The 23,353-nt window shown below is 33.7% G+C and overlaps 1 protein-coding gene across 1 annotated transcript in view; it reads right to left on the bottom strand.

Moving 5' to 3' along the window:
- Positions 1-23,353, bottom strand: part of LOC148600021 (uncharacterized) — a 31,350-nt gene that overhangs the window by 5,473 nt on the left and 2,524 nt on the right. The window contains exons 2-14 of the mRNA XM_088557298.1: positions 14,311-17,401; positions 13,633-14,015; positions 12,522-12,716; positions 11,334-11,462; positions 8,954-9,047; positions 8,015-8,143; positions 6,506-6,641; positions 5,779-5,882; positions 3,859-3,961; positions 2,826-2,888; positions 2,153-2,242; positions 1,310-1,452; positions 273-350 (exon numbers count right to left, since the gene is read on the bottom strand). Coding sequence (XP_088413424.1) covers positions 273-350; positions 1,310-1,452; positions 2,153-2,242; positions 2,826-2,888; positions 3,859-3,961; positions 5,779-5,882; positions 6,506-6,641; positions 8,015-8,143; positions 8,954-9,047; positions 11,334-11,462; positions 12,522-12,716; positions 13,633-14,015; positions 14,311-17,401 — 4,738 coding nt within the window. The remainder of the gene's footprint in view (positions 1-272; positions 351-1,309; positions 1,453-2,152; positions 2,243-2,825; positions 2,889-3,858; positions 3,962-5,778; positions 5,883-6,505; positions 6,642-8,014; positions 8,144-8,953; positions 9,048-11,333; positions 11,463-12,521; positions 12,717-13,632; positions 14,016-14,310; positions 17,402-23,353) is intronic.

The raw sequence follows: 23,353 nt of genomic DNA, 5'->3' as shown, positions 1-23,353 counted from the left end.
TATGTAACCCAACCAGGAATCTCATTTAATGTAAACCAAACATGGGATCTAACTTTATGTCAAGTTTCAGTAAAACCAATTTAGTCATTGTTGACATCTCAGGTAAGATTGTGCCTTGGAAAATGAAACAAATTTTCTTGATGACTGCATGAATTGACAGTTAAAACAACAACAAAAATAATAAATAAAAAAATAAAAAGAGAAAATATTTAGTCCAAAACATCTAATCCTGGTCACATTTAAGATACATAATAATCATGTTTGTTACATACCTGACCAAGTAATCCGAAGAATTTCTCATATGTCCTCTGTTGGGCACAGCAATCTAGTACCATATTACACAATTCGATCTACAAACAGAAATATAGATACATGTATAAAACCAATTTTTGGCTCACAGGCCCTGCTTATCTCTTTTAAGGGTGCCCTATTTCCAACTTTTATCACCATACTACTAAAAAAAACAAGGCAGCTCTTCCCCCATTATTTTTCAGTGTTATAAACCATGTGAATAGCACCAACATTACTATTCTTAGGCAATTAAAACCATAGAAAAGAAAAATGCACGCCTCCCCATGGTCGGTTTTCATAAAATTTGGCCTGATAACTAAGAAATTGACTTTAAATGGCCTAACCACTTATAAAGCTTTCGACTACTTCAACCTTTATCATTAACAAAAACCATAAAAATGTATCCATTTAACAAGGGTGCTCCTTATATCAAGAATTTTAAAAAGTTTTTGAATACAGATGTCCCATAAACAGTTAGTTGGTATGTGACTAAGACTGATGTCCAATATCTGGCACAACCCAATGAGCAGAAGTCCAATATTTGGTCCAACCCAACCAGCCAATGCCCAATATCTGGTACAACTCAACCAGCTGATGTCCAATATTTGGTCCAACCCAACCAGCCAATGTCCAATATCTGGTACAACCCAACCAGCTGATGTCAAATATTTGGTACAACCCAAACAGCTGATGTCCAATATCTGGTACAACCCAACCAGCTGATGCTACATACCATTTTACTCATCTATGATATTTTGCTAGTTCAAAGTTTTGATATTGGGAAAAGGTGCTATTTGAATATTCATTGCCAAAATAAGAAATGGTCAGAAAATTGAAAGCAAATGAGTTCTAACTCAAATAAAACTGTTAATACCCATTCTGTACCAAGTATGCCTTATTTTTTTAGCATCAAGTTTCAAATTAAGAATAGTTCCGGACAATTACGTCAGATAGGCAGGCAGACAGACTGAAAACTACTATATACATTAACAGCTTTGAACTCATTGAATAAACTAACCTCTTGTCCAGGTTTAAGATTTAACTTGAGGATTTTATGGACACATTGCTCAAATTCCAGACTAGACTGTATAGTGAGGTAAATAGTTCTCCTCAGAGCCACCAAGTTTGTCTCTGTGTTGTCTATAATGGTCTGCTTATCCTCTACAAGTGATATTAAAAAGTGAATAAACAATACATGAAAATTTTAAAAACAGAGTAAATTATGCATTTTGTTATTTTAGTTTTCTCTTTTAAGGAGGCAGACCTAAGGTAAGGGATACAACTCTTAAAAATCATTAGTATTCAGCATTTTACATCAATGTCATGTAAGCATCTAATTAACTTGGAATCTTTTTATTCTGCTTCAAATGAAAGCTTGAAAGGCTTTGGTGAAATTGAATATGATACAAACATATCCTGACTTCATGAGTTATGTCCCTTACACTAGGTCTACCTCCTTGAAAGATGTTTTTTTCATAAAATGTACAGCCAAACCTGCCTAAAGTGACCGTCTGTACTTTACAATGACATATCTTTAAAGACCGTGATCACAATATCCCACTGAAGGACATTCTATGTAAAATTAACCTTTATATACAGACAATCTGTACAATGTAACCATAGTTTTACCCCTTCATTTTGAAGGTCACTTTAGAGAGACTTGATTGTATGTGTTCTATCTGCCTATGTATTTTAAAACCCCAAGAAATATTAGAAAATGTAGCAGTGTACTAGTCCAATACAGAAATATATTAATGAGAAAATTTGATGTTTAAATTTGTACTAAAGGCAAATCCCAAAATTAACCAAATAGATATGATTTGTTTTCCATTTCATATAAGTTATCTCCTCTGAACCCTACCTTCATTTTCCTGGTCACTATCCTCTGAGTCTGATTCTGAACCTGAACCACTTCCCTCATCCTCATCTGAACTGCCCTCATCCAATATTTCTGTAAAAAATAAATACTGATTTAAACTCAATGAGGGATATATTTTACTCTCAAATATGATATGTAAGCGTAAACTTACATAAAGCACTTTGGCAATGTAACATCATTGATTTAGGCTAATTCTTGGATTGTCATGTCATTTATAGGTATGGTGATCAGAGACATCCTACGAAAGTAGATGCTTCAAAATATGAATTGCTCAAAATTGTTATGTTGGGAGTGACATATTCCAGAAATAACAAATAACAAAAGAAATAACAATACAAAGTGATTTTTTTAACTTTAAACACAGATGCACAGTGCATGTTATAGCAAGTCTCACATATTCTCTTTGTCAAGACATCGGCCATATAACAAAATAGCGGTGTATTATCAACATTGTTAAATGTTATTTGAGTACAAAAAGCCCTGTCCCTCAAAGACAAAGCCTAAAATCATATTACCCTACAAAATTATAACAATGTCAGAAAGTTTGCCTCTTTTTCTCTCTCTCTCCATCCTGTCCCAAGTAAACAATAATATTGTTAAGCATAACTTTTTCTTAAGCTCAGATTTCTTTTCAATTAAATCATAACATCCATACCTTTCTTTAGAGTTTTATACTTTTCTTCATTCGCTTCAAACTCAGGATCAAACTTGAAGATGTCTAGAAGATAAAAAATAAAGATCCATTTTTAACTATCAAAACAACAAATTTGTTATCAAAAGAACAATTCACCATAGTTTTAATTTTCTGCCATTTTACATTTTCACCATAGTTTTAATTTTCTGCCATTTTACATTTTCACCATAGTTTTAATTTTCTGCCATTTTACATTTTCACCATAGTTTTAATTTTCTGCCATTTTACATTTTCACCATAGTCTTAATTTTCTGCCATTTTACACTTTCACTATTTTCTATTTATTTCATAAGGAAAAAATCTCCTTCTTGCCTTGATTTAAAATCTACAGGACAAATTATATTTTACCATCTTGAGAGACAAAAATAATTTAAACCACTTATTAGTAAAGGAAAATCTTTATGTCTATTATAATATTGTTTTAAAAAAAAGTTTAAACTAAAAGATTTACATGAAAAACATGTCTGGAAAATGACAAAGAACAAAATACATTTCATAGTCTTTATTCCCCTTTTATTCCGACATTTCATAGCCGTTTTTTTCTTTTATTCCAACCATTTCATAGCCTTTTTTTTCCCCTTTTATTCCAACCATAAAGTAGGCACTGTAAACATATTAATTTTCATGGATTCTCTCAAATGAACATATTTGCGGCTTCAAAAATTGATCAGCACTATATAGTGTTTAAGAAGCCATTCTGCAGGTACTATTTTTCGCTGCATTATGTCCGCCACAAAAAAAGCGAAAATTTGTACAGAGCAAAAATTAATATGTTTACAGTATTTGTCTTTTTGGAAAGTCAATGACTAAATATGTAAAAGGGATCTACAATTAAAGTCTTATATAAAGTCCTTTTTTTTCCCCTCCAAAGACATAACTCTCCTCAGCGGAAATGTAGAAAAAATTCATTTGCCCCAAATAACAAGGTGGTTTAAGCCTTGAGTCCTGAACATTTTTAGCACAGACTACCATCTCCTCTCCACTTGTAACTTACTTAGAACTTCCTCTGCAGTTCCTTCTTCTTCCAAGGTCATCATATGAGTAAACTGGTCATCCTCCTCCACAAGATCTAGTTCCTCTATCACAGACTGGTGATCCTAAAATTACGAACATTATATGTTGAAGTAAACTTAAATTAAAATTGTCATAAGTCATAAGTTTGTCAGATTTTCGGACTCCTCTGGTTTTAACCATTTCTTAGCATAAATATTTCTTTACCGCCATTTTTCTTTTCATAACTTCATAAAACACACCTTAAAGTGTTGTTTGAGAAGTTTTTATGACGTTCTTGTTATTTCCTAAGGATTTTTAATAGATAAAACCTGGTAACACAAAACCTATGGAAAATCAAGAGAAATCTGTTCCTAGCCAAAATTTCAAAAACTTATATCTCAGAAACAGGCATACTGACCCACCATTTCTTTCTATTCATATTGTTCTTGCCTGAAAGATCTAACAAGATTTCACTATAGGATTGAACAGCTATTTTCAACCGTTCATGCATGTATGAATGAATCTCGGAGCTTCCAAACTTGAAGGCCGTTCATGTAATGTTTGGGAGTGGAGAGATCCGTTCATACATGCATGAATGACCGAAAATAGCTGTTCAATCCTTATAATTCTATCAGACAGTCAAAGTTACCCTCTGAGAGCCTCAGTCGGTTATATTTACATACTGTGTGTATGTTTATTCTTCAATACACACACATTCCCTTTGCACATGTATGGGAGCGCGGACGAATATTTACACATAATCGGCTGCATAACAACAGTGAAGGCGGTATGGACGAAATGATAGTTGGCATTGAAAATACGAGGTAAAAACAATTCAACAGGAATAAAATTTTTAAGGAATTACAACACGGCAGAAGGAAAATTACAATATAAGGCGTTTTCAAGGGTTCAGTCAAGACTCATTTATAAGTTTCTTTCCCCGAGCTGAAAACTATTCTCTGTAAACAAACTTGACCGGTAAAATCAATGTGCATGTAATAAACTATTCTTACGGCTATATTATGCCGTTCAGGTCATTGCCACACTCTTTCGAACTACACGGCCGCCATATTGGTTTCAATTTGACTGCCGTTCATGCATGTATGAACGATCTGGCGAAGTTCATGCATGTATGAACTTTCTGGCAAGAATGTTCTCGACCAATCTAAAACGGCTATAAGCATGAAGAATCTCATGATTAGAATTTTAACCCTTTGAAATCCTTCTTATTCATAAACGGTGCAGCGAACATCCTGAACTATCTTTATTATATAGAGATGATCGAAATTGCACTGAAAAATGTGACCCCCCTGAACTGAAATTTGACATACTAGTATATTTGCTATATAGAAATTTAATGTTTCCTTAAAAAAATCACAAGTTTAAGACTGGTATTCCCATCTCTGATATGGATAATTAAAGTTTCATTGTGAAATAATTGGTTATTTTGAATAAACAATTTAAATCAGAAGCACAAAAACATTACCATGTAATTCCTAACCACAAAATTGTTTGGAATGCACAATTTTATGATAACTCCACTTATAGTGCAGCACACATTTATAAAGAAAAACAATATTTTTCATACTGCCTTGCCTAAAGTAGTGAGGGAGGCACATCATATAAAAAAATCATATGTGAAAAATGCATTTTTGAGGTATTTTTGGCATTTTTATCATTGTAAGATAATCATATGGCTTCAGCATATTAAACTTTACACATAAAAGATGCACAGACTTGTAGAGGCACATATGAAAAGCATAAATATCTTTCTAAACTTCTGGCAAACTCTGGCAGGGGACAAAAATATTATTTTCAAGCTAAATGGACTACCTGAACCATGATGGAACTTGAATTTCTTATACTTGAACTTTGTGACAAAAAAAAAAAGAGAAATTTATGAGAGCTCTACTGTACATACCTTAAAGCCATCTTTTCTAATTGCAAACATCACTTCTACCATGTATTGCACTCTAGTATCAATCTGTCCTTCATGTAACACATTCCTCAATCTCTCAAATATTGCTAAAATATACACAGATATATACAACTTAGTGCTTGGGAGATTATCTTATACAATGATTTTGTAAATCATAAATATTTTTTAAAGAGAAGAGTTTCATAGAGCCTTGTTAAAACTAGTTTATCCCAATTGCTGGTCTCATCCACCCATCCTCAGTCAAGAGATGTTGGGTCATTAATGTGTCTTTGTGTGGTTATATTTTATTTTTAGTTTGATTTTTTTGATAAATGGAAAAGTCCAACAAATCAGGAAGTTGATACTGGACAGCAACCAAAATCATGTACAATGTTTGCCCCATTTATATAAAAGCACATACCAAATTAGAAATCGATCTGTTCTGTTGTGGTTAAGATTTTTGTGGCATAAATTTTGGGGATGGACAAAGTGATTCCAAAATACACTGCACATCCCAATAGTTGACTGGTGATATAATTTTGCTAGGGCATCATCACAGAAACATTGCTCTTTTCATATCAAACTTGAGAAGAGGTAGCAGGAAGGGAATTTTCTTGTTTCCTTATTAGATCAATTTTAAATGTTACCTGGAAATCATATTCATTTTTATATGATCAATGGTCATAACTTACTTAAAAAGGCCTTCACTCTTTTTTATTTCAAAACTCACCATGTATACCCCTAGGTGAGACCTCTGTCAGTTTCTGTCCGCATTCTTTCAGGAATCCTATAGCAACTTCTACAGAATCATCTGATGGATTATCTAATAATAGCGTTAAAATCTCAAGAGACAGCACTTCATGAGCCTGAAAAAAAACCCAGATTTATATATATAGTGAAACCTGTCTAATCCAAACCCTGAAAAAGTGAAAAACTGTCTAAACCAAACCCTGAAAAAAACAAAAAAACAAAACAAAAATCTATCTAAACCAAGACACTGAAAAACTGAAAAGCTGTCTAAAACAAACCCTCAAAAACTGAAAAGCTGTCTAAACCAAACCCTGAAAACTGAAACCTGTCTAAACCAATCCATGAAAACTGAAAACCTGTGTAAATACCCCCCAAATGAAAACCCTGAAAAAACTGAAACCTGTCTAAATTAAACCCTGAAAAACTGAAAACCTGTCTAAACCAAGCCCTGAAAAAAAAATCTATCTAAACCAAGACACTGAAAAACTGAAAAGCTGTCTAAACCAAGCCCGGAAAAACTGAAAAGCTGTCTAAACCAAACCATGAAATAACTGAAACCTGTCTAAACCAGACATAATGTAATATCCCTTCTTATCAGTTTGAACATATTTATTACTTTGGTAGACCAAACACCTGTCTAAAGCACACCAATTCTAATGGAGTTTGGTTAAGACAGGTTTTTACTGTATTCGTTATATTGTAAGCTGTGTAAATCACATATGTTGTATTTCTAAGAATTAATAATTCCTGTACAATTAGCATATGTCTTTCTCATGTTGGTGACATGTGGTGACACTTTTAGCATGTGTGTAAGTTAAATAATCATACTGTAGTTATCAAAATAAATCATGGCTGTCATAGGGTTTGTAAACCTTGTTCTGGGTTAATTTTCCTTTCTAGGATTTCCGATGTAGAATATATTGAAATCAGACGACCGATCTGCATTTTATTTACTTATTGGATCTCAAAACGCTGCATTACAATGCAAAATCTTTTATTTTATGCTTTTCTTAACATTTTTATCATGTAATATTTTATTGGCATTTTCACATAAAAAGATATTTTGCTTATAATACCGAATTCAATGCTCCATGCATTTGAATGGTAAACTAGGACCCAATCTCGTGAAACAACTGAGTCACGTGACGAGACTTACATACCCTATTCAACAAAAGATGGAAGGCATGCAAAGTATGTTTGGATCTATTAAAATCATTTTTGACATCTTTTATCCAGAACAACAAATTTAAAAGAAATATGGTTTAAAGTAGCTCCTATTCAATTAGAATATTAAGATTTACAAGTATGTCACAATGTGTGTTGTATGTTGCAATTTGCAATGTCAATTTCAAATGAGCCATTGAGGGCCCCAAGAAAAACAAGGCAGTAAAATAAAGTTACAATGCCTGGGGTATCCTCAAAACAGAGTAGAGGGGGGGCCAAGAAATAAGAATTTTTTTCAGTGGATCTAATGTGATGCTGAGCTTACCACTTGTTGATTAACAAGATGAGCAATGAATCGAGTGGTTGAAAGACATAAAGTTTTGTCATTTCTACGAAATCCTCTTCTGAACTGTATCACCAATCTCCGTAATATCAATTCTCCAACTTGTGGAAACTGTAAAATAAAACAATCTACAATTACCATGTTAACCTACTATTGTGTAAATACATGTTTACACCGACTAATGCTGCATAAACAGAAGTGAAAACTATAACACATAAAAGCTAGGAACTCTTGTGTAAGAAAATTAAAGGCCTTTGTGTTAAAACTAGGAACTCTTGTGTAAGAAAATTAAAGACCTTTGTGTTAATGCATTCACACAAAATAATGCTGCATAAACATATGTGAATACATAATGTAGTAGTGAAGTCTTGATTAAAAAAAGTTATCTTTGTGTACATACATTTGTAACAGAGACTAATGCTACATAAACACATACGAATACATGTAGGATGATGGAGACCCTTGTTGCATAATCACAAGTGAAAACTGCTAAACATATTGTAAACGTGTTAATTTTTGCTGTTTATGTCAACTGAATATATTTGCAGGTATCTATTTTTGTGGTTTCAAAAATTGGTTAGCGTTAGAAAGTGTTAAAATCTATTTTATGGGTATTATTTTTTGCCCTGTTCTGTCCATCGCGAAAATAGCAAAAATTAGATTGATTGATTGTAGGGGTTGAACGCCCAATCAGCAATATCTCAGCTATATTCAGGCGATGAAAATGAAAGGGATGATAAAATGAACGTGAAATGATCACTGTGAAAAGTTGTATGTTTACAGTATTGTTAGCAACTCACTTTTGTGTTAGGAAGTTATTTTCAGTGTTTGTAAGTAAAAAGAAAATAATGCTGCGTAGATGCATGAGAATACTGCTATCTACAATGTAGCATTATCTCATGCATAAGAAAGTGAAGTTACCTTTGTGTTTATAACGGAGACTAATGCTGCATAAACATGAGTAAAGGTAGGTGAAGCAGCTTGGGCCTGTACAACAGATCTCGCTAACAACCCCCTGAAAAAGAAGAGTAAAGACATCTTGTAATTTTGAGCAATATCAGTTGATTACTTATTGCAGTTTCCTGTTCATGTGCAGAGGATTATTTCAACAATTCAGCAACTGAACAATCAGTTTAACTTCAATTTACTGGTACAGTGGATTCCGCTTAATTGCATAACCTATTTGCCAGTAAAAAATTATGCAAATAACTGGGCTATTCTTATAACCGAAATTACGATTTTACACCGGAAGTGTGAGTTCAGGCAAGACGACGATACTGTGGATCAACCTGGGATATCACTGTTCAACATTTCTGATCTGGTATTTAATTGTTATAGACCTTCTCATTGTATTGTTCTTTTATCAATAAATAATAATATATATTGTGTTTGTCTTGTTTATTGACCTTCTTTACGTTGTGTGTATTTATAAGTAAAACCATGTGTTTCTCATCTATAAATTGTCAAGTAATTTCCTGACCTTTCTATGAAAGAAAATCCCATATTTTATATTTCAGCCAGGATTCAGTGTAATATTCATCAATGTTTGCAGTTTCTGGGCTTTTGAAATGGTCTGTGCGTTTTTATTCCTCTGTTCAATCACCATTGTACACTGATAATTGTGTATTATACGTGTCATTGACCTCGATATATTGCTATGAAGTGTGGATAGTATGGGGCACCTTAGGGTAGTTGAATTTCATTAGACATTGTACTGTATGAATGAAGACTTTTAATTTTTGGTGGATATTTATGCCTAGTAACCCAAGCTCACTACAAACTGTTCAGCTCATTAAAGAAAATTAAAGTTACATTGATAATCATTTGTAGTCGGAAGAATTTAAATAGGGACAAAAAATACCCCAAACCGAACCCCAAGCCGCATCATAAGGTGATGTTTGGCATGTCGACTTTGTTCACCTAGGTGCTTGTTTATTTTAATGTAATTAGAAATCATTTAAATTGTCTTTTATGTCCATTATGTTTTTAATCTATTATTAACACCTCCTGATTGATGATAATCTAGTTTTTACAACAATAAATATGATTGACATATTTATGACCCGAAGGCTTAAAAAAGAATTTGGGAAAACCTGTCTTTACCTGGATGAGGCAAAATTCTCTATGCAATAAACCAAAATGCACCTGCAAGGCCTATGCAAATAAGCGATTTTTTCCCTAATAGAATAATAGGAAATGGTTTTGTGCAGGAGAAAATTACGCTAATATCCGAAATATGCAATAAAGCGATATGCGATTAAGTGGAGTCGACTGTACACACAAAAGTGCAGTTTTGACACAAAAACAATGAAATGGACCCGGTTAAGAGCTACAGAGGCTCTGTCAAAGCATTTTCATTGGTTTGAGCAACATTAGTAAATCCAAAGTGTTTTGCATATTTAGTGCACCTTTATTTGTCTTGATACTAAGAAAAAGAATTTTGAAAGCAAGCAAACAAACATTTTTGAACTAAGTAACATCTTCAAAACAATAAAAAGTTACTTATTGTAAATATATAAATAACTAGTCAGGACAAATGCATAAAATTCAATTTTCATATGTTGTTTTTTTTCCATATTTATTTATTCAACATGTCATAGTTTTCCTATCCTCACTAGTCTACCCTGGACTTGACTTTTTATGAGCAACTCGGCGGGTGTTTCTAGAAAAGCAGAGGACGCTTACCCTACTGGTGCACCTGGTCCATGCTCCCAGTTTTTATTGGAGTCCGAGTTGCTCATTTACTGTTGTTACTTTGTATGTAGGATTTTAGTTACTTTATGTTCTTTGTTGTGTATGTCTGTTTTCCATGTCTGGTCTTTGTCCCTGGATTACATTCTTTTGATTACCGCTATAACCTTGGTTCCCTTGATTACTCTTCTACCCATTTTTTTAGTATGTCATAACCAATGGAGAAAAAAAAACAACATTTTATGTAAATTGCTCCCACCCTTTAATTCAGTGGCCTATAAGTTTATCCAGTGCAGAACAGCGGCTTTCTACAAAAAAGACCCAACTTTTATTGGCTGCCTCTTGCTACGTACAAAGCCATCAAATCTAATGACAATGTTCTTTTATTTATGTGGATCAAATGGTTTGACCAGGAACAACAAAAACTGGTTATCATTAAAGTCCTGGACTTATTCAAATTTCAAATCAATGGCCTTCTTGAGGAAAAAATCCACAATTAATGCACTGGACCCAAATAAATAAACTTTCAAAAGAATATAGGTCAGAAATTAAGGGTCCTGGATCTTGGACCATCACTAATTTGAACAATAATTTTATCCTGTAGCCTTACCTTCCTCTGACAATATTCTCCTGGAACAATTCCCTGACGATAAAGATAAGATTTGAGACGTTTACTTTATTGACCAAACCATTAATACTTTTCTTTAATGCCTCCCATGAAATCCTCTGGTATTCAATGCTGTAAATAGACAAATATATCAATCAGATAACATAAAGACAAGTTTCTCGTATATTCTGTATTTGGTTTAGACAGGTTTTATGCTTTGAAACCTGTCACCACTGAACCCCTTTTGGATTTTTGGACTTTAAATTTGTTCAGTTTAATCATTTGTTAGGGTAAAAATCCATTTAAACAGATATGATGGGACTAAAAATAGTGTGTGGTTAATAGAGGTTTACGGATTATTACGGCTTTAGTTTAGACAGGTTTTATTGTATACAAAACATCAGAGAGGGAATCTCTGTGAGTATGTATAGTATATGTTCTTCAGTCCAATTGCTGTTTCCTTTCTGTATATTTCACAGCCAAGAGTGCCTAATATAATAAATATATGATGCTTGATTCATTTACAGCTAGTTGAAATAGACCAGTTCCAGTTTAAATACAAGTCTAGCTAGATCTTTTGGGCAGGGTCTTTTAATTTTGAATAGCTGTCAATTATGATGACCTTAATCTTCAAATATGCCATCCACCATCATAATTGACAGTTATTCAAACATAAAAGATAGTGCCCAAAAGATCACATTGCAGTTTCAAAAAAGGTTTGGCTTTATATAGTGTTAAAAATTAATTTCGCGGGTACTTTTTTTCGCAGTTTTCTGCACCTTGTAAATAGCAAATATACCGTGAAAATTAGTATGTTTCCAGTATATGCATGATGTTTCAGTTACTTCATGCTCTTCAATGAGTGTTTTTATTTCCCTTGTCTGGCCATTGTCCCTGGATTTTTTAAAATTTTTTTTATAAAGGTTCTAATCCAAGTTCTCTTGGTTGCTCTTACATACAACAGTCATATGATGATCATATCAGTCTCATGTGTAAATATGAACTTGCTGAAATATGATCTTACATTTGTAAAAATTATATGATTATCAAATGATGATCATGCAATAACAATATGAAAACTGAAACATATGATAAATATATCATGCTCAATTTACATGAAAATCATATGATTAACTTTTACTTCCACTTTTAATGGACCTTGACCTCAAAAGAGGATCAGCCTTTTCCTACCTTGTTTTATCTGTAATTTTAGCCTGCATGGCTCGTAGCCTGGCAGGAGGAATATAAGCACCACCGGTCCGTGTTGTCAGTGTCAAACTGTCATCCGTCACCTTCTTCTTGGCTGGAGGCGCAACTTCACTGGGACCATTATCTTTGGCATTTTCATTACTGTTAAGGTCCTCTGCTTTCCGCTTTTTTGACTCACTGAAAACATAATGTATACTGTGAAAGTACTTTAATTCGTGAATACCAATTTTCATGGATTAGGGAAGAAACACAAATTCGAGGATTCTTGAATTCATTGTTTTGAGAAATTCAGTAAACACACATCAATGAGAATTTCCTTTTCGTTTGATACCAAATATCGTGGCTTAACCAACCCATGAAAACCACGAAAATTGGTACCCCACAAACAATAGTACTCTCACAGTAATACAAGTGGAGTTGTTAATACATTTAAACATGAACCTGATATCGTCTCAGTTAACATGAATTTCAATTTAATTGTATCTCTTATCATTTATATGTTTATTGCAGCTAATAATGTTTCTATGGTCATTTTTTTTACAAAATACTTTTCAGATAAGTGAACAATTTCTGGCCTCAGTTCAATGAATGTATTAAAAAAAAATCACATAAAAAAGTCCACGCAAAAGTGACCCAGCTTTTGAAATTCTGGAAAAAAACATGCCTCAAAGTCCTGGTCAGGCCACTCTAGTGATGTGCTTTGCAAGGCTTCAACATTTTCAAAACATTATTAGCTTTACTGCATTAAGGATACTGTGATTGAGTCTTTTAAGACATAAAGAATGGTACTATTCCACTCTGCCACTTACAACACAATCAATTGGAAAGTCAAAATAACTACTTGATTATCCTATATATTAGATGAATTCTCTCAATAATATATTGTTTTTTTTTTTCAAAATACATTTCAAGTTTTGTCATTGGTGGATTGATATTCCACAGATTCACTTGTGTCCAATGAAGAAAAATGGAAGTCACAAGAGAAAAGTATTTTGATGTTTTGGTGGGAGAAATTATGAGAGCATTATTATTGAAATTAATTAATTCACTGCTATCTATACAACAATAATAAACACTTGACTTAACAAAATACCTATCATTGTCTCCCCTTCTCCTATCTCCATCATCATCTTGTCTCCTCTTTCTCCCTTCTCTTCCCCTGTAATCACCCCTATCATTAAAGTGATCAATTCCATCATTTTTATCACGATCATGATTGTTTGACTGCCTTTTTCGATCATTTCTATTCCTTGATCGATCACTTTCATAATTGGGTTTCCTTGTTCGCTTGTCTGCATGCTCATCATTTTGTTCACTGTCACTACTATGCTTTCTCTTTCGCCATGATGAAACATCTGGGTCATCATCATGTTTGTCACCTTGATCACTGTCTGTGCTATGTTTATGTTTTTGGGGAGAAGAATCATCCTTTTCATTCCCTAATTGTTGATTTTCCTCTACATTGGCACCTTGAACCTATAAATGAAAATATGTTAATTTTGAGACAGTAACACAACTGATTACTGAGTATACCAATTTTCATTAGTAATGTGCTATTTCAAAGTTCAAAAATTATGCCCTGTGATTTTTTTTTTTATTTGAAGAGTTTTAACCACTTTAAAAAAGGAATTGAAGTATAAACATTATCAACTTCATAAAAAATATCATATTTAATACTGAAAGAGAACTCAGAAATACCCAGGTGTGAAAATTTAAAAGGATTTACAGTTATGATTTTACAGACAAGAGCCTGATATAAGTATTAACATACCTTTATGACACTCTTCAGGCCTGAAGTCTGAGGTCTATCATGATCACTGTCACTATCAGTTATTTCTCCACTTTCTGGCTCACTTTCAAACTGAGCCAGGTCGTGTTTCCTTTCTAATCTCTTCACGCTATCAACTGATGTATCTGCTGTCTCTGAGGCAAAGCTCTCTTCATTGTTCATGGACTGGTTTCCTGTTTCAGATAACCTGCTATCATTACCATGACCAGAACCAGAGGTAGATTCTTGATTCAAGAAAGATTTTTCAACAGAAAGGTCATTATCTAGGTCTTCCTTGTGTGAATTTTCATCAATATGATCGTCAGGTTGATTTTGAGGAGTGTTATGTTTAGATGCATTTTTTACAGGTGAACTTTGGACTGATGAATTCTTTTGCTTTCTATATTTTGCTGATGACTTCGACTCTTTTTCATGGTCTGATGACTCTGAGGATGATGACGACGATGATGATGAAGAAGAAGATGAACTTGAAACATTTCTTTTCCTCCTAGTTTTACTTTTAGAATCTTCATTTGTCTTTGACGTATGATCTGATGAAGAATTTGAGACCGACCTTGACCTCTTGATCTTTTCTTTTGATGAATTTGATCTCTTACTTGAACTCTCCTGTTTAGAAGAAGGTTTAGTATCCTTTGACTTGGACTTTTTGACAGGACTCAGTGACCTTGACCTTGAACTGTGAGATTTATTTTCCCTTGCTTTGTCTTCCTTTTCTCTCCTTACAGGTGATCTCTCCTTTTTAGATTCTTTTCTCTGAGACAAACTTCTTGATCTTGACCTTCTTTTAGATGACCTACTTTCAGCCTGCCTTGACCTTTGATCTATTCTAGGACTTTCAGACCTTTTTCTACTTCCCTTTTCCTTAGCACGATCTTTCTTTGAAACAGGGCTTCTTGACCTATCACTGCTATCCTTCCTCTTTCTCTCTTTTTCCTTTTGTCTTGGTGGACTTACTGAAGGAGACTTCCATCTTTGGTCTCTTTTTCTGTCCCTATCAGCTGATCTACGATTCTTACTCTTCACCTGGCTTGGAGATTCAGACCTGTTTCTTCTCTTTTCATTCTGCTTTCTGCCAGACTGGTGTGGTCGTTTCATCTCTTTTTCAAGTCTTTGAGGGCTAGAAGGTGACCTTCGACCTTTTCTACTTTCATCCCTCTTTTTAATCCTGACTTGTGGTGAGGGACTATTAGAATATGACCGATCTCGTCTCTTTTGTTTATTTTCTTTTTTGCTGTCATTTTGAACCCTTGTGGGACTTCCAGATGAAGATCTCCTCCGTCTTTGAGATGAACTTTCACCTCTTTCTTTATTTTTGTCATTTATCATTGAACTTTCAACCTTCCTTGCAGATTTATCTCCCTTTCTTTCCTTTTCTAATTTCCTCTTTGGCTTTTCATCCTCATCATCACTAGAGCTGCTGTCATGCCGCTTTTTCTTTGATGCAACCATTTTTGATTTTCTTTTAGATCTTTCATCTTCACTTTCATCTGATGATGAGGAACTAGAGCTTGAAGAGCTACTACTATCATCAGATGAACTGGAAGAAGTACTATCAGATGATGAACTTGAATTTTTTCGTTTCGATCTGGTTTTTGTGTCCTTGTCACTTTTCTTTGTATTAGTCTTCCCCTCCTTTGAGCTACTGTTCTTAACCTCTGAATGTGACCTTTTGTCTTTAGATTTATCTTTAGCTGAACTCTCTCTGGCATTTTTATTCCCTTTCTGACTGGTTAGTGATCTGCTCCTTTCTTTTGTCGATCTTGATTTACTTTCTTTTATTCTGTCTTCTGACTTTCTTCGATGTCCATCGGGTGAACTTGTGACACACTTCTTATCTTTACTACTTTTGTCATCCTTATTAGAAGATTTTTTCTCATTCTCTTTCATTCCTCTGTCCTTTGAAGCCCTCACATCATCTCTTTTGCTTTCAGATCTTCTTTCTCTAGATGACCTACTACTCCCCATTCTAGTTTTATCCCTCTCTTTAGATGTCCTTGACTTTCGTCCTGGAGACCTACTGTCTCTTTTCCTTGATCTTGGAGCAGGAGATCTGCTTCCAGCCACTTTAGACCTGCTACCCTCTCTCCTGGAAATTTCTTTTGGTGAATCAGTCCAACTGGACTTATTCCTGGCTAAAAATTCTTTTTCAATATCATCTGGCCTAGAACTTCTGGGTTCATCACCTCTTCTACGAGAACTCCATATATTATTTAATCGCCCTCTTGAACCATCCCTTCTATCAAAGTCTTCTGGAAATGCTCTGTCATCATACCTTTCCCTTGATCCTTGCCAATCATCTTCCACTGGAGCATCCCAATCAAATCGACGTCTATCCATCAAGTCAAAATCCCTGGGTTCACCACGGGCATAATCTCTAAATTCCTCCCTTCTTTCAAAATCTCTTCTACCCCATCGATCATAGTAATCTCTGTCCCTATCGTCAAGATAACGAATGTCCTCATATTCACCTAAATCGTTACGTCGATAAAATCGTGGATCAACCCTTGGAGATGGGGGACGGAATCTATCACCTGGAGACCTTGACCTTCTTGGTAAGTCAGGTGACCTTCTTACCCTAACAGGAGATCTTCGATCTTCTCTCAGAACTGCTCTATGTCTATGTCCTCTATCAAATGACCTAGATCTATTTCCTCGATGTGTTGGGGACTTCTCATTTCTATCCCTCTGAAGCTTATCTTTTTTTTCATTTTCAGACTTTACATCATGACTTTTTGCAATTTTTCGATCTTGCGATTTTGATCTTTCACGTCTCTTATCCCTGTTTTCAGAACGATCGTTAGTATTTACTTTTTGTGGTGGAGGGCGAACTATGGATGATTTTGTTCGTAAATATCTCTCCCGTGACCCATCTGATGAGCTTGAGTCTGAGCTAGATTTTCTAGATTTTTCAACTTTCTTTGTTGATGACCTGTTTTTCCTCGACCCTGAACTGCTATCTGAGGAGTCTGAACTACTTGATGAATCGCTGGTTGAACTGTCAGAATCTGAATCTGATGTTCCTGTTGAACTTGCACTGTGTGAGCGTTTAGATTTAGACTTTGATACCTCCAACCTGGAAAAAAAAAAACAAAAGAATTTATTCAAGAGGTAGAGTTTGAAAATTGGCAATCTCAGAGCCCCTCACATTTCAATTTATTTCCACTTATTGAAAATACACTAATAAGGTTTTCGTTGCTGCACAAGGCTAAAAAAATAACTTAGTCCAGAATTTCCCATGATTAGACTGGAAAAAAAATAATAATGTTGTTTCCAATCACCTCTCTTAAATTTGGTAGGGTTTGTAAGTAAAGATTTTTTTATTATCAAATTTTTTTTTTAATTTTGAAATGAAATAAGTATGAAAACAAACCTGGAATACAATAAAAACCAAGTCAGCATACATGTAATAGACTTAGTCCATGGCCAAGAGCACACTCACATGTGTGTTTAAAATCAATTCTAAATATAAACAACTGGTATTTTAACTCTTTGTTTTTCCATCAAGGACAGAAAAAAAATTTTGGCTTAATTTTCTTCTTTTTTTTCTGACAGTCAGTCAGTCAGCAGGTTGTTTAATTATTTTTTTTTTCAAAATCACAAATAAAAACTTTTGGGTAGTGGAATCTGAAGGAGGGTTGGTAGGGTGACGGGAAACAACAATTTTTTAAGGCCTTACATGTACTGGTATTAAGAAAAATAAACAATCCAATTTAAATCATGTACATGTATGTATGTTTATAAAGTCTATCAAAATTTTAGAATTCAGAAATTCATTCATGTGCTAATTATTGTAAATGTATTATTTCTTGTTTTGGGCAAATAACCACAAAAAGTGAATTTTAAGGAAGAAGACTAATCATTACTAGAAACCATGAAAATTATTAACTAGCAATATAAGTACCTTCATTTGACAGAGTGTGTGAAAATTAGCACTGTGTTAGAAACTTCATATTTGGTCAACATAGAACCATCATAATTTTATGTAGACTGCACTGTAGATTTTAAAGGAAATTGAGCAAATTTCATAATAGACCCGCTTGGTTTTTACAAAGACTCGGTCCGCAGGTCTACTGCTAATTTCTTTCACTGTTAGCAACCAAAAAAATTGGTATGTTGATAATAAAGTGTTATTACAGTTAGGGTACAGAAATATTTTAATGTACTTGCAAAGGGGACAAGTGGGTCTAAACTGGCTGGAAGAAGATGTCCCGCTCTATGACCAAAAAAAGAGGCTGTAGGTGTCCAGGACCAAAGTCAAATAGAGTTAAGTTGACTTGTTTTTATAGCCAACAAGAGAGGTGCATTTGTGGCAGAGGGTCTGCTAATTTCCACCAGCAGGGGCAATAGGGCATCCTGTTATTTCAACCCTGGAAATTTTATGTTCCTGATAAAATTAAAATTAACAGGCTTTTTAAAATCTACATGTATGTGGAAATACAACAGAAAACTATCAAGTAATTTACATGTACTGCTGCCAGCTGTAAAAAAAACTCAATGATTTACAATTTTAGGTCAGTAATGTCAGTACACAAGAATTGTAAAAAATTTCTGCTAAGCAAGTGAACACAAAAGAAAGAAAAAAATAATAATTTACAGATGCAACCTGCCCTCGGCTATTTAGAAAATTTTTACTGGTCACTGGTACATGAAATTAGGAACACTGGAGTCTAAAATGTGTAAAGATTGTTAATTTAGAAAAAAAAACATAAGATTCTGATTCTTGGCTGGATTTTTTTCTGCTTTCAGTAACACCTCAGTTATTTTTCCAACCCTTATCATGGGTCTGTAATAGGGCCCCATTCCAAATGAGAAATATGCTGAAAATTTCAGCAGCGAAAGTCTCAATTGTGACTTGAAACTTTTCCTCAAGATTTATACAGCATAGAAAAGGAAATTTATGAAATGCACAAAATCCTCTCTTCACTCTAATGTATCAAAATGGTCATCCAGAGGTCACATGACCATACATTGCTTACATGTCACATGACATGTCATGTATATTACAGTTTTTTTTTAACATATTGCCATTTACAGAAACTTCATACATGTGGATACTGGTAAATGTATGACCTAAGATAAGTGTTTAAGTCAATTAAGATGAAATTCCAATGTAAGTACATGTAGCAGTGTTTATAAAAAAATCAGACAGGAGGTAGTTCATACATGTACATGTCAAAAACTCATCAAATTCACTTATATTCCTATTTCAGAAACAGTTACACACAACCTAACCAGTCTTAGTTTGTCAATAGGTTCTTGCACTTTTGATATTAAAATTATACACAAGTAGACTGTGCGTCCTCTGCTTTTCTAGAAACACCCGCCGAAATTTTAGAAAATTAAATAAACTGAAAGAATTGTCATGATTATAGGTATGCAAATGTAGCTGTACGTAGTTGGAAGAAGCACCATTTGTTTGGTAGGCTTCTAAGTGCCGTGAATCACCTCTACCATAGGCAGTGTCTGAATTTAATATGGCTGGGTACATAAAAGCTCCACATTGGTTTAGAAATATGAAAATACATCTGACAGTAAAGAAGTAATCTCTTCATTAATGCAATTTGACATGTAGTCTTTGCAATTACAAGCAAAAAAGCCCACGGCCATTTACTTTTTTTAACTTACAGAAAAGATCAGCTACATAATATTTTGATATTCTGACAATCACCCTTAATGATACTACGAAACCATAATATTTATGTACAATTTATTTGTAAGTGAATTAAAGAAAGTAAAAAGGGAAAAAGATAAATCATGGTCTTAAATAGGTCCTTTTCTGCCAGACTTTAGGTTACAGACCACCAATTCAACCAATGAGCATTTGGAACGTACGCAAAAATAGTCCTACGCAGAAATTACCCCTGTTCCTCATAGTGCTGTGAAAAAAGTTCTCATCTTATTTAAAAAAATTAAAAAGTTTCTGAAAGGAAAAACATTTCTGTACATTTTATAGGTGCATTTTGCTTCTTGTGATGTGAAGCCTAATCTCCATAATGATTTTTAAATATACCCCTATCTTGTGAAAACACTGGGATTTCCCATGCTACTTATAGACCCTTCACTTCCGGTGACCAGTACTGCACTGCAAGTCTGCTAACCCCACATGCCATTCTGAGGATTGTGAGCTGACATATGTAGAATCATGCTGATATATAGTCCTCTGCAGGTTAAAGTTAAGGTAAAGTCCAGAGAAGCCATTGAATATTGTGAAATTAGCATAGAAGCCTATGGGAATAGCCTTAAGCTGAAGCCATGGCAAAATGAAAAGTTTCTTGAAATAGCTTTAAACTACTTGAAGATCTTGTTAACTTTGCCATGAGAGGATTACACTACAAAAATCCTTCACAATATGTATTTTTTTAAGTTATAGGTCCAAATTATGGAAAATTGGTCTTTTTGGCTGATTTTTATGTCCTATCTTGTAAAAAGTGTAGAAAATTTAGTAAAAATATCAAATATTAAACTTTGAGGGCTATATTTACCTAAATATGGTGGAAATAAGCACTTGAAATCAAGTTTTGTGTAGATTTGAGCAAAAATTAGGTTAGAAATGAGGAAAAACTCACTTTCATTACTGCGGTTAAGGCCATATAAGCATTCCCCTATGGCAACATGGAAAATCCATTATTGAGTACTTTTTTTGCTTTAGGTGCCCTTTACTGGTCATGTTTTAATGAGAAAACACTGTATTTACAAATTTAAAGCCAAATATATCACCCTTTGTGAAAATTTAAAGATTTAGGATTTTTGACATGTGATCAAGAAAAAGGGGGAGGCATGTCAGAAATAAATTTTAAAAAATAGACCAATTTCTCAGAAAATGATTACTTTTAAAACTATTTCTTCATTAATATTGTTAAAAACAAGTTGTGATTGATATTTTTTATTTGAAAAGTCAGAAAAAGTTCTTTGCAAATATTTAATGCATTTAAGTATGGTAGAATATTGTCACTTTTTTGCTCGCACAACTTGGTTACCCTATATTTAAAAATCAAATATTTAAAAAAGTGCTTGTCACATTTCACTGAAACTTTGCAAATGCATTCAGTATGTGTGTAGGAAGATACCAGTATAGTTATTTATTTTTTCTAAGACAAAAAGTGACTCTTTAGCTTACAGACCACCAATTCAACCAATGAGCATTTGGAACGTACGCAAAAATAGTCCTACGCAGAAATTACCCCTGTTCCTCATAGTGCTGTGAAAAAAGTTCTCATCTTATTTAAAAAAATTAAACAGTTTCTGAAAGGAAAAACATTTCTGTACATTTTATAGGTGCATTTTGCTTCTTGTGATGTGAAGCCTAATCTCCATAATGATTTTTAAATATACCCCTATCTTGTGAAAACACTGGGATTTCCCATGCTATTTATAGACCCTTCACTTCCGGTGACCAGTACTGCACTGCAAGTCTGCTAACCCCACATGCCATTCTGAGGATTGTGAGCTGACATATGTAGAATCATGCTGATATATAGTCCTCTGCAGGTTAAAGTTAAGGTAAAGTCCAGAGAAGCCATTGAATATTGTGAAATTAGCATAGAAGCCTATGGGAAGTGGAATTAGTGGTTTTTAGCCTTTACTCATCAAACTTCAGGAAACTGGAAGTGATTCCATTCTGACTGATAAAATTTAAGCCCAGTGACAGTCCAAATGTCTAATAAATATTTTCTTTCAATGATGCCTAAAAAGCAATGCCTCCTTCAAAATTACCAAAAGAACATCTTAGGTCTGGCATCTTGTTCAAGTCTATATGTGCAAATACTGTAAAAGTACTTTAATTTGTGAATACAAATTTTAGTGGATTAAGGAAAATACACAAGCTTGTGGATTCTTGAATTCCTGGTTTTAGGTTTTCAGTAAACACATCAATGAAAATCTCCTTTTCGTTAAGAACCAAATAAAGTGATCTGGCTCAACCATGAAAACCACGAAAATTGGTACCCCATGAACAATAGTACTTTCACATTAAACGGCAATTGTGTCAAGTTTTAGGAAGTGATGAAGTCTGTCTAATAATGCTGTGATTAATAACTTGTGTTTGAAAAGTCCTACATGTACATGTAGTTTGGGTTTAAACAAGAGAAATCTGTATAAGAAATAAATTTTTGATGCTAACACTTACCCATGATTTCAGGTAGAATACAATTCCATTGATAATGAAAATGATTAAGATAACCCTGATAAGCTTGTTTTTTCTTGGGGAGAATTTTGAAAGACTTTGTAAGAATGAGATCTACCAAAAAACATTATTACAGCTGAACTCATTTTTATTTTTTTCTGAAACAGCCAATGGATTACTCTTTAGAGTATAAATCTCTTCACAAAAGTACTGTAAGCATGCATGTGCAAGTACGTAAATAACCTAATTATTTTCAAATAAATGAAACCTTGGTAGTACACATGTTCCAGTAATTTCTATATAAGTATGTTGTACCAAAACAAATTATTTTTAATGTAACCACAATTTATAAAAAATTCTGCCAGTAATGGAATAACATGTCCTTGTCTAAAGAATCATATTTAATCCAATAAATGAATTATCTATACTATTAAAACTGAATCAATGGTTCTACATGTATTTATTTTTTTTGAAGTTTCAAGTTGGTGTACTAATCATTGAATGATCATAGAAAAGCAATGGCAAATAGTCAAAAAGTAATCAAGGGAACCAAGGTTCAAGCAGTAATAAAAAAAATGTAATTTTTGGAAAAAAATATCGTACTGATAAAATAGCATTGAAAGTTGTATTGGTGACTGGGAAGCTAATAGTAATGCTAGCTTACCCTACCAGTGCACCTGGTCCATGCTCCCAGTTTTTAGTGGAGTCCGAGTTGCTCACTTACTTTTGGTACTTTGTATGTATGATTTTACTTGCAATTCAAATCAGATACAGATTCACACAAGAATCATTTAGAGGACAGACTATGATCTGTAGTAAAAGAATTAGGGGAATATATTCTTCACCAGTATTTATCATAATCATTTGAAAGAGTAATCAAGGGAACCAAGGTTCAAGCAGTAA

Source organism: Perna viridis, chromosome 13 (assembly GCF_037379345.1).
Source record: "Perna viridis isolate PV_CMFRI_1.1 ecotype Kerala chromosome 13, ASM3737934v1, whole genome shotgun sequence".
NCBI lineage: Eukaryota > Metazoa > Mollusca > Bivalvia > Mytilida > Mytilidae > Perna > Perna viridis.
Note: the sequence above shows the minus strand (reverse complement) of the source record. Positions and strands in the feature narration are given on the sequence as shown.